General features: G+C 41.6%; 1 protein-coding gene across 12 annotated transcripts in view; it reads left to right on the plus strand.

Annotated features, from left to right (window-relative positions):
* The window catches only part of ntng1a (netrin g1a), a 91,129-nt gene extending 80,811 nt beyond the window's left edge, over positions 1-10,318 (plus strand). For 3 of the 12 annotated variants that reach the window (XM_049749783.2, XM_068648773.1, XM_049749786.2), the window contains 4 exons: positions 28-54; positions 4,024-4,191; positions 5,853-5,987; positions 8,800-10,318. In XM_049749783.2, coding sequence (XP_049605740.1) covers positions 28-54; positions 4,024-4,191; positions 5,853-5,987; positions 8,800-9,026 — 557 coding nt within the window. In that variant the 3' untranslated portion in view covers positions 9,027-10,318. Of the gene's footprint in view, positions 1-27; positions 55-1,811; positions 1,857-2,658; positions 2,719-4,023; positions 4,192-5,852; positions 5,988-8,799 lie in introns of all 12 variants that reach the window. The other 9 variants (XM_049749796.2, XM_049749787.2, XM_049749788.2 and 6 more) reach the window with 9 other exon arrangements.
* The last annotated feature ends 1,867 nt before the right edge of the window (positions 10,319-12,185 follow it).

The following is a 12,185-nucleotide window of genomic DNA, read 5'->3' on the forward strand; positions in this document are numbered from 1 at the left end:
ATCTTTTTGTTGTTTTTTTTCTTTCAGGTATTCCTAATAACATTGGTCCAGTTAGTAAGTAATCCGCCTCGAAAACATTTCTCACAGTGCCCGGATGCTTGGCTTTGCCTACCGTGCCACCCTTCACCGCACGTCTCTGAAATTGATGCCAAGTGTTCATTTCTGATAAGCCGTACTTTCAGGTCTATACCGTCACTCATACGTGCATCTCGGCTTTATTCAAGTGCCGAGGCCTTTCTGGAAGTATAAGGTTGCTTAAGGTTATTTTAATATAAGCTGCGAGCCACCTCGCCATGGTATTATCACCTGAAAAAGTTGGATCGTATTGAACACAAAGTCAAAGTGCATCCACAGCCTTTTATTGCAGAATATATTACCGGCAGACTGTTGACATGTCGGATTCAAATGAAAGATGAAAAAAGCTAGCTAAAATGATATCTGTGTCTTATGCACCAGTATTGGTCATGTGAGCCGTGGTGTGTAACCAGATTGTCCTCAGGTGGCTTTTAATCAGGATTAAGCGGTCAACACGGTAATCAGAAGTGGACACGTGGCAAATGAGACCAACCAATTTCCCGCCACTTCTTTATCACCTTGTCGTATATTTTGCTCCCTCTCTGTGACGTGCATGGCTTGACTCGAGTTAAATGTGTGTGTTCTCTCACACTCCAAACACATGGGCCGCAAATGCATGAGACCCGAAGGTTAACACAAGAGTGTGCATGCTCGACACTCGCCTTACACAGTAAAACTACTCCGACTCCATGCGTGCAAGGCGATGAGGCTGTGCAAACAACACGAGTTGGAATATTAAAGAGGATGAGAGAAGTTTTGCTGTCCTTGAGGATATTAACCAGACAAAAAAAGATGGGTGGAATTGTTTTGTAAAGTATCAACAATACTTTTTTTGGGGAGTTGAGGCCACCAGAGGGTGAATTTGCAATCAGTGCCTGATTCCAAATGCAAGATCAATCATTTTTGGGAAGAAGTAATGGGGAGGGGCAAAAAAAAAAGGATGAGATGGGACGAGAGTCTTTTGTCTTTCTTAAATCAATAAATGCAGACGTCGGGGGTGATTGTCACGGTGTTCCGAGCCTCCGAGCTGATGTATTATTCAGCTTGAAAAGTGTTCTTTGGTTAAAGAACAGAGGTCACACTTTTTTTTTTTTATATTCATCACCTTGGTGTTAACTACGGGAAGGTGCATGAGGTATAGGACAACCAATGTGTGGCTTGAGTCCTTTCCATTTCCAGGAAGGAGCGTATTTCCCTGACCCGGAAATACCGACCCAGGTTCTGCTTCCCGCAGCAGTCCGTCATTCCAAATCCCAACACCTGCCATTATTTATTCATTGTTATTCCTCCACCAGAAATACACTGTAATTAGATATTGATCACATAGTCAATGTGATGAATTAAACAAAATGCCCCCGAACGTTTCGGCTTGCCATTAATAGTTAAGTCGCTCGCATAAGCCATGACTCAAATGTGAGATTTTTTTTATTTTTATTTTTTTACAAAGGTTGTTTTTGTTGTTTTGTCATTTATTTTCAATCATTGCCATCATCATACACAGCACAAAAATTACATACGACCTCCTCCAAGGCGTTGCTCGTCCATGTCAAGCTATGCCACATTACATCTGCTGCCCCCCCCCTCCCGATTTAACCGGTTCATGCCAGCGTGTCTCCAGTTGTGTGTGTTCGCTACCACATAGCCCCCCCACCCCCTCCGCCCCCACCTTCCCTATAGACTATCTGTTAAGTGCATCAACACATGAATAACTGATGGTTTCTCTCAATTGCACGCAGTCGGGCCGAATGTCTCGTCCCTAGGTGTCGCTAACCGAAAAGAAGGTAGGCATTTCCGATTATGCAATTCTCTTTATGCTTTCACATAAATTTATACCCTGTACTTCCAAATAAGGCCTTTTCAAGATAGTTATACTTGAATATAGCGGATGACCCCCTTTTTACGTCCCAAAGATGCTCAGGCTTAACTCAAGTTGACTCGTCACGAGAAAGCTCACTGTTATGATTTGAGAGTGCACGCCATCTTTGACTACCCTTGGACACACATTGTGTGCATTCCGCTGCTTTTATTCAGAAGATCCTTGAATTCTCCGTCTCGTTGGAAGAAAAATGTGTTCCTCAGTGGTTTTGTGCATATTGATGTTAGGGGCTCATCTCGCTTTGAATTCATCATGCAGATATGATGCGCAAACAACTCGTGCGCAACACTGCTGCAGAAAAGCGTCAAGGGTTTATGTCACGCCAGATGCAGATTTCCTTTAGCGACTGTTTGTTCGGTGACTGAAGCACGATTGGGAGAAGGATGCGGTCATATTTGGAGTGGAACGTTCTTGGCTGGCCTCCAGTGAGGTGGAGGAGTAGTTTGTGTGTGGGGAAGCACGTGCGCACGTCGTACAAAACACTCGTTTCGCAAACGAAGCATGAAAGAATAATCGCGGAATGATTCTTTGTCACACTTGCGGCCTAGCTTCACCTTTTCCCGAGCCATCATTCATCTTTTTACGACCTGCTTTTTTTTTCTTTTCAAGCCGGATGCTCCATGTTCTTAATTATCTGACATTTATGTTTGATTGCATTGTCATGTTGTTTTTCTTTATGCTTTTTTGTTTTGTTTGTTTGTTTCTAGTAGCTCCACAAGTTGCATTGTCCACTGCCCCTTCAGTCCACGTTGCAAACCGCAAACGAGGTAGGAATTACCCCCCCCCTGATGGAAACTCGGATTTTTCATTCAATGATCAACACTTTTTACAACCTAGAACATTCCGCTTGTTATAAAAACCTGTTAGAATAAGTGGTAATACTTAAATCTTGTACATGGTTGTGCAGCGGACTACATGGACGCTCCTTCATTGTCAAGCCTTGTCAGGTTGTTAGTAAGTGGGCAGGGAGAATTGACCTCAATACTCATCCTTAATAACCACAATCCCTCGGACAAAAAGCCCCAATCTCACCGTTCCCTCTCTGGGTTTTCCTTCCAAGTGGTTGGCGGCGGAGAGGCTTAAGAGGTCACATCTGTCTCAATGGTGACACGCCGTGTCACTGGTCATTCAGCCAGCCAGTCTTATTGCTCAGAGTAGAGTTGAAGTGAGGCTCCAAACCTGCCCATCCTGCACCTTTCAGGACAGGGATGATAGGACGCAGAAATGACTGCAAAAAATATATGTAGTATATACATACCGTATTTTCCGGACTATAAGGCGCACCGGACTATAAGGCCTTCAATGAATGGCCCATTTTAAAACTTTCTCCTTATATAAGGCGCACCAGACTATAAGGCGCACCATTAATGCATCATGTCAGATTTTTAATCCAAATCAAATCATTCTTATGATTCAAATGCCCACTTATGATTGATTTCATGACACAATGCTTCGGGCCAGTTTAAATTTAGGAATTTGGTCTATATATAAGGCGCACTGGACTATAAGGCGCACTGTCAGCTTTTGAGAAAATTTTTGGTTTTTAGGTGCGCCTTATAGCCCGGAAAATACGGTATATATATTGGACAAGTTATTATTTTTTTCGATCTGTTGGGGAAACGTTACTTCCAAAACCAGTTTCATCTCATCCTCTTTCCCGTCACTTCAAATCAGAACAACCATGAAATTGTATTTAGACAAGCCATGTCTAAAGTCTGCGGTGGTGCTCCCTGAGTTCAAATCCCTTCATGGTCTGACCTACCCTACGCTGTGCGATGATCTTAACGTGATGGTATCTCTGTGCTCTCATAACCGTCCCCCGCCTCGCCTCGTCTTGTGATGTGTTGTGATTCTACTAACGCTGTGCTTTTGTCATGGCTGCGCTAATCATGACCTCCCCCTTCTCATTATGTCACAAACGTCTCCTCCCTTGAGTCGCCATTGTTAACCTAGCATGCCGCGGCACCAAATTTGTGCTAACCCGACCGCCGTAGCGCTTAAAGCAACAGAGCAAAACATTCTCTACCACATTTCTGTCTCCCTTCTCTACACACATCCGCCACCTTTGCAAGACTGCGAATGCTTCGGCCACTCCAACCGGTGCAGCTACATCGAGCTGCTAAACACGGTCATTTGCGTGAGCTGTAAGCACAACACTAGGGGGCAGCACTGCCAGCTATGCAAGCTGGGCTTCTATCGCAATGCTTCGGCAGAACTGGATGATGAAAATGTTTGCATAGGTTAGTCGCCCCTTCGCTTCCCTTCCCGCCTCTGATTTCCTACAAACTGTCCTCACTCAGACTAATCCGCCTTCATCGACCTTTTATTAACCATCATTCTGTTCTTCTCATCTTTTGCCGTTTCTAATATAACACTTTCATTAACGTCATTGATTTACATGTCTCGACTAACGTCATTTTGGGCAGAAACCACAGACTTACTTTGGATGGATTGGTGACCTATCGCAAAGACCCATTTACGCGGCGTCATAAATCAGCAATGTTTGCAAAGCCACCTTAAACCTGTTCGATTTTGAGGCATCTTCCATGTAAAGCCCCCTTCAGGTCACCCCACTTACCATTTTTTTTAAAAATTGGAATCAGCTCTGTACCCAGGCTGAGCTATTCCGAAACTTTAATCCTCTTCTGGATACATGCTCCGTGTTGAAAAGGACTGAAAGGGGAAGGCTCAAGTTCAGTCACCTTCGTCTCAAGCACACGCCTGAAGGTTTTGTACAAAAAAAAAAAATTGGCAGATTTCTGAAACCGTTTATGTTTCCCGTCACCTTGACGAAAGCCGTATTTCCAGGCAAAGACAAATTCATGTCGTGTTTTTGGGAGCATTAACGAAGCTTTTTTTTATCTGCAGGTGGTCTAAATATAGATTTCAACATTTCTTTGTTTTTCAGTAATACTCTTCATCTATTTTTTGGTGACAAGTTAAATACACTCAGTTTGCTATGACTTTAAATAGCTGGATCATTTGTGAACAAAGCAACTGTAATCATAATATTCCTGCCACACAATTAATCCCAATGTAGCTTTTTTTTTAGTTATAATTGTCACTTACAAGCCATTTCAATCTGGCACTGACCTTTGCACAAACACTTTGACTTGCCTGTTTTTTCTCCGTATAAAATGTGTGAACATATTCGGCATAGTCCCCCATGGCAAAAGTTAGATTTCGCCATCTTTCAACGTCCATAGTGCCAGGTGCATTTGTGAGTCCTAAGGGAAAGTGGGGAGTGACACATGACAGGCCGCGACACTTCCGAGGAAACAAAGAAGTCAGATGTGCTATATGACTTGATGTCAAATATATGAAAAGGCCTCAGGAGCAGCAGCTGGAACCCATCACGAGGCATTAAGAGCCGCTGACAATTTACCTTGTGCCGACTTGGCATCCCAGCTCTGGATGCTGACCTTCACGCCTCCATGCGTCACTTAAAGTCACCTTTTTTTTTGTTGCCTGGCATGTATGTGCAAGTTGATGGGTGGGAGTCCTCAAAAAAAATTATTCGAGGTGTCACTTTGAGCAGCTGTAGTGCAAAACTGGAAGGTGAGCTTGAACCCAGTTTGGGAAGGAGGCGGGGCTTATTCTGATTAATATGCCCATTTCAATGTGATCAATGTCATTCCACACATTTGTCTTGATTTCCTTCCAATGTCTTCCACTTCTGCCTGTTTTGATAAATGTCATTTTACACCTGCATGTGCACCATTTTTGTTTTCATTCTGTGTTTCTATTGAAATGGTAGCATTATTATCGCCGATGACTAGATCAGTCGTTTTTATCCCCGTAATTGAGACAGTTGGCTTGTGAAAAATCTCAAGGTGTGCTGTGATGTCAAAGCACCTTGTCTCCAGCTTGTGTGTGTGTGTTTTTTTTTTTTTCTTTCCAGAGTGTAAATGTAATCCCTATGGCTCAGTCAGTGATCGCTGTAATGGCACAGGATTTTGTATATGTAAGGAGGGCACTACAGGGCCTAAGTGTCGCGAGTGTCTGCCTGGCTATATGTGGGACGATGGCTGCAAATGTAAGTAGAACCATTACGAAAATGTACAAACGTGTGTGTATTCAGGCAGTACGGGAAAGAATACCGAACGGAAATGTACTTTTTTGAACATATTGGTAGAATGTAGGTCAACTATTTTTTAAGGTACCGTATTTTCCGCACTATAAGGCACACCTAAAAACCTCCAATTTTCTCAAAAGCCGACAGTGCGCCTTATAATCCAGTGCGCCTTATATATGGATTCGTGGATGAGGACTAATTTATTAAAGTCAGCTTTAAAGTAAGTTTTAAAATGGGCCATTCATTGAAGGTGCGCCTTATAATCTGGTGCGCCTTATAGTGCGGAAAATACGGTATTTAGATTATTTGAATGTCAAAAATTCTTACTCCACATAAGCAGGTCCATGCTTGTGTAGAATAGCTCAAATCTGGGGACGGGGAAATGCAACGTGCTTATTCAGCCGTGCAACACGGCAGCAACATGAAAGCTGAGTCAATATTGATGGCTTGACAAGCCGCCTGGAATCTGTTTGAGTATCCGTCACCTCTTTGTTAGTCCACAACAGCAGACAATGTCATCCAAAGCTAACAACTCTAGATGACCATACAGGTCGTTTTACGATTAAGTCAATGAATAAATTCCCGATTGTTTTATACAGTCATACTTTTATTCAATGTAGTAGTTGACATCAACTTCTGTACTACTTCCAAAAAGTTTTGACCTTCCTATTATATTCTCAGCTTCCAAAGGAGTTGCTTGCATGGTCAAGTCTCCATTTGTATGCAGACCGAGGAATGCAATTAAATCTGAAATCTCTCACCAAACACATGTCAGTTCCTGGCAGACACGCCTACTTCATCAGCCCCCCCTCTCTCCAAATATTTTCTCTCATCAAAAGTAAACGGATCTTATCATTTACTACCTGTGTTCATGCAGATTTTCTTTTTTCTTCTATGAGGTCATAAATTGGGTCTAAAACAAAACCCAATAATGATTCGGCATGAATACAAGTCAGATATTTCCACCAGGTTGTACCTAGACAGCTTTTTAAAGACGAGAAAAATTTTCCATATCAGTTCAGTTTGCTCTTGTCAGGTCCGTCTTTTTTTTTTTTTTTTTGATGTGGCACAGCAGGAATGGAAGCTGCTGCGAATATTCTCGGAAGGAGGAGACTTTTGCTCGGAGGAGCAGGGACAAGATAAAAGGTCATGATCTAATTAAAGAAGTCTCCCCTGCGTCCTGATCGTATCCCAGCTATTTTCGAGGAAACGCCCTTTTTTAATGAATACATCTCACTGACTTTTTTTTTTCATTTTTTTTTCATTTGTTACCAAATCAGGGTACACAGTGTACATGTTTTTAACATCTTAAGTGTTTTTTCTAACCCCTCATGACTGCAAAAAAATGCTAGGCTAACTATTAACTTATTTAGTAACAAGATCACGTGCAAATATATCGTCTTTTTTTTTTTTTATGGTGAATAACATGGCAGCCAGACATGACCAAATCCAAGTCTATATTTCTTTGCACGCTTCCCATCTAAGCTCAATTTGACTCCTCCCGGGAGTCTGCATGCATCCAGCTGAGAGCCCCTGATATTTGTTGTCGTGATATTTATGTCCCATCCAGTTCATAGATGGCTTACCATATTGTTTTCCACTCACGGAGGGGATAAAAAAAAAAAGGAAGGGGAAATTGGTCCAAGTGTCTCCTGTGTTTATCATTGTTTATTTGTCTCTGTTGGTTTATTAGTTTGCGCAGCCTTGCTTTTGTTTGCCTGCAGCTTGCTTGACAGCTTGCCTCCGGCGGGAATATAGTGGCCTCGCTGTCCTAGCTCTAAATATACACCAATTTTCAACCTGATGTTCACTTTGTCTAAAGTAGCTGCTGTTTGGAGGTGGAGGGGGAAGCCTCAAAGGCTTTTGGGGGGGGGGGGGGGACTGCTTTGTTTACGCTGGAAATTAATAATGTGCACAAGTGGAAATTGTTGCACGATAGCAAAAATCACTAAAAACCTTAACATAAACGAAAATGAATCATTTTTATTCAGGGACCAATGATGGTGTTGCTTTAAAATATATCAATGATTTACCGTCCAGTTATAAGATTATTAATGACCGAGCATCAAAAATAATTGGTGCACTGTTTAGCAAGCTTAATCTTTTATCTCTTTTTAATGATCCCGCAGTCGTGATGCTCTTTAACCATTTATGAAGTATAAGTGGCAAAAGGGAGCTTTAGTTTGAAGTACAGAAATCTCGATGAGGATTTGTAGCTAACAAGGAGAGACGTGAGCTCATTATTTGGCAAGCAGGAAGTTAGGTGCTCTGATCCTCCCTAATGGTTTGTATCTGTTAAGTTTAAAAACTAATTAACGGTGTATAAAGAATTGAGTTAACCTTGAGGGTTTTCTTATTTTGAAGTGGAATTCAAATGACAAATATTGACATTTTCAAATGTTATTGTCTTCAGTTGCCATTTAATTTGCATTTATGTATTTCACGTTTGGGTGAAATAATCTTATGATAGTCATTTCAAGTGTTTTACTCATTAGAACTATATTTTGCAATAGGTTAAATCATTTTAACGAGATGAAATCAAGTTCGGAAACCCAAACGTGCTTCTTTCAGAATTCCCTTTAACATCATTTAATTTTCAAACGCTCCCAATGGAAAACTGAGATGAAAGATTCAATTATATGAAATCAATGCAATTTGATGCTTTTTGAAGATGAGGCCCTACCATGATATCTTTATTCCTCGCACTGACCTTCAAGTTATAAATGTTCTAATGGACTCATTGTTGTGTTTTTTTTCATCGGCTCCACCACAGCTCGGGTGTGCGACAACGAGCTCATGCGCTGCCAAAACGGCGGCGTGTGCGTCGGCAACGTCCGCTGCAACTGTCCCTCAGCCTACAGCGGCCTACTGTGCGAGAAGCCGCGCTGCGAGACGGAACTAGGGGGTTGTCGAGGTCCCAGTTCGGGCCAGCCCCCCCTGAGGCCTCCTTCCTCCTTCGGGTTGCTGCCTCTGCTTCTTCTGGGCTTGGCGCTTCTCTAAAGAGACCTAGTGGGAGCCATTAAACCGCAACACACACACACATAGCCTTCACCCCACCGACCCATCCCTCTTTCGAATAACCGGCAACCATTCAAGCAGAACAATCATGAGCTTTGTGGACTGTACTGTACCAGCTTCTTCTTTGAGCAGCCTCAGCGGACACTGATGTGAAAAGGAATGTGCCAGACTAACGAGTGCAAAAACATCTTTTATTTCCATTCAATATCAAAGAGTATATACAAAAAAAAAAATCTAATGTATACTTGTAAAAAAAAAAAAAAAAAAAAAGCGCAAGATGATTTAACAAAAAAAAAGTGCAATGGACAATGAGCCCCTCCCCTCACCCGTCATCTTTCCTCTAAGCCATACAGGTGCTTAAGCTCCCTCCAGTTGGAGCGAATAACTGGAGATGACATCCTCTGTTATTGCCACGGCAACAACGGCTGCAACCCATTGACTCGCTCGAGCTGACCGAGACCCCGCTGGGACGCCCCCGTAATCTTAATGTCGGCCGGACTGTGGAGAAAGACCAATCAAAGAAATATTTCCTTCGCTCTGTTCAATATAATGTCTGTGGGGGAGCCCAAATGGAGAACAGGTTCTTTGCCATTGGAAAGAAATGCGTGCAGACTGCAACTTTCAAGCTCATGCTCCTTTTCCTCGCCATGCTGCCACTGACCTGTGCTTTTGTGAATGTTACTCTGTAAAACCCTCGTTGGTTGAAGGATTCTTTTTTTTTTTTTTTTTTTGTCAAATGTTGGTGATGCACATGTGTAAGAATCCACTTTCTCCCCGTCTCGCTCTTTCTCTCTCTCTCTCCGCTCTCCCCATCATATTTTCTCCTCTAATAAGCTCCACTAAAGATTCTTTTGAGTTAGAGCTCTCATCTCGGTCAAAGGATAGTTTTCCACGCTACAAGTAAATAGAAAAATCATCAGTGTATTTACAGATTCTCTTCTAAAACCGAGTTAACAAAACAAGTAATGTAGTCCTTTTGTATTTTTGCTGAACTGTGACAAAAAAAAAGGTAACTTTAACGTATCTTTACGACACCCAAAATGCAGATTTTTTTTTCTTTTTCTACCCCATTGCAATTTATTTGATTATTTTTAGTTGTACGGGTCATTTTTATTTCTGTTTCCAATGTGCTGGAATCAAAGAGAATATCAGTTTACATACAGTATAAATAAAGTGTATTTCAATCCCACCAAAGGACATTCTAAATGTTATGTTCTCGCGTTAACACTTGACGATTTAAGTGAATAAAAGCTTCGAAAGATTGCTGCTTTTGATGACTTGTCGTGTTTAATGAAAATATTGGAGTGCAGACTGAGAAAAGTAAAAAATAAGATACATTTGTATTCTGAAGCTTGCCAAAAGTTGCATTTAAAAAAAAAAAATTAATGCATCAGCTTTGGTGATATTTACATTTAGTTCGAATCTGCTAACGATTTCTTTCCGTGGTTTGAATTAAATATTTACAAGCATTGATGTATTCCAGAGAGTCCATGCTCAAAATTATATAGTGACATACACTTGATAGTTCATCCATAACCTGAAATATAAAAGTCTCATTCACACTCTTCTCAAAAGTTTGACTCAAAGGGTGGTCAACTCTATTGGTTCATTTTTAGCACAGCGTGTGGTTGAGCGAGACCAGCATGATTTGAAAATGGTGGAAATGTGTGATATTTTCACAGCTACTAAATGATTTGATCATTCCAGCTGCGAAGGCGGTCATTTTTAAGGTCACATTTTGTTTGGTTTGGAATCCAGGTATGGTGCTCATTGAGAGAATGTGTGTCACCTGTACAAAGCTGCATACCTGAGGTGGGCGGGGCTAATCAGTCTAGAAGTCTATTTAAGCAACAGGTTAGCTGAGTTGACTGTTTGTTGGTTTTCAATCTGACAAGACAGGTTAGCTTAGTTGGAAGTTTGTTACGCTGAATGATTGATTTCAAAGTCATGTTAGCCTTTTTTTTTTATTCTACTGCACAGCAGAAATATCCAAATCCTATTTTGCTTTATTTTTATATTTTATTTCACCTTGACTGACGATAGTTAATAATAGTCGAATGTATAAGATGCTACGTGATGTTCGGTTAACAGCTTGGAGGGCAGGCCAATGTCGGCCATTATAACGTGCCAATTGATTCGAAAACAGATACGGTGGAAATTCACAGAGTTAATTAATTTAGGAAATCTAAATGAATGAAATGGCTTAACCTTAGTCAAGGTGATTTGTGTAAGAGTCGAACCTCGAGTGGTTCTTTTACAATTCGATGGTCTCGTTAGCTGGAGCTTGACTTTTGGGTGGCTTTCCAAGTTTTTTGGCAAAAGCACAATTAGGTTTGTCTCTCCTCTCGAGATTGAGACACAGTCACTCATGTCAAAGTCAAATAAGTGAACGCAAAGTGACAGCCCGTGTTTGATTTGTGTGTGTGTGTGTGTGTGTGTGTGTGTGTGTGTGTGTGTGTGTGTGTGTGTGTGTGTGTGTGTGTGTGTGTGTGTGTGTGTGTGTGTGTGTGTGTGTGTGTGTGTGTGTGTGTGTGTGTGTGTGTGTGTGTGTGTGTAACGCCAAGCTGAGTCCACACTGGCTGATTTCCACCAATGTTGTGTGTGCAGTGTACAAACAGAGCGTGTGCTACAGCTGCATCGACAAAACCCTGCACAACGAATAGACTGAACAAATGTTTGGGTGCGAGAAAATCACAAGGCTCAAATAGGAGACGAAATAGAGTTGAAGTATTTGGGCAATGAAAATAATTCTCATCATTCCGATACATGTTGACCTTGGTGAGCTTTATTTCACTCTACTGCGGGAGTGATGGTGCCTATATTAATTTATTTCATGGCTCGAAATGTTCATTGCATATTATGTTCTTAATCCTGTCACACAAGTGCTCAGTGTTTCATTAATGAAACCTGCAGCAGCTCGCTTGCTCGATATAGAATCGGTGCTATCGCCACAGGGAAACACCTGATGTGTAAAAATCATTTTCCACATGTGAGATAGCCTTCCTGTGAATGCGGGAGACGTGGTGGATTTTTTTTTTTTTTTAGACTGTTGCCTATAGCGCCACCTGCTGGAAGGGCAAATTAAATTGCAATCCAATAAAGAGCGTCTTTGCTGCTGTAAATAAAATTTGCTCCACCGAT

The sequence above is a fragment of the Syngnathus scovelli genome, chromosome 18 (genome assembly GCF_024217435.2).
Source record: "Syngnathus scovelli strain Florida chromosome 18, RoL_Ssco_1.2, whole genome shotgun sequence".
Taxonomy (NCBI): domain Eukaryota; kingdom Metazoa; phylum Chordata; class Actinopteri; order Syngnathiformes; family Syngnathidae; genus Syngnathus; species Syngnathus scovelli.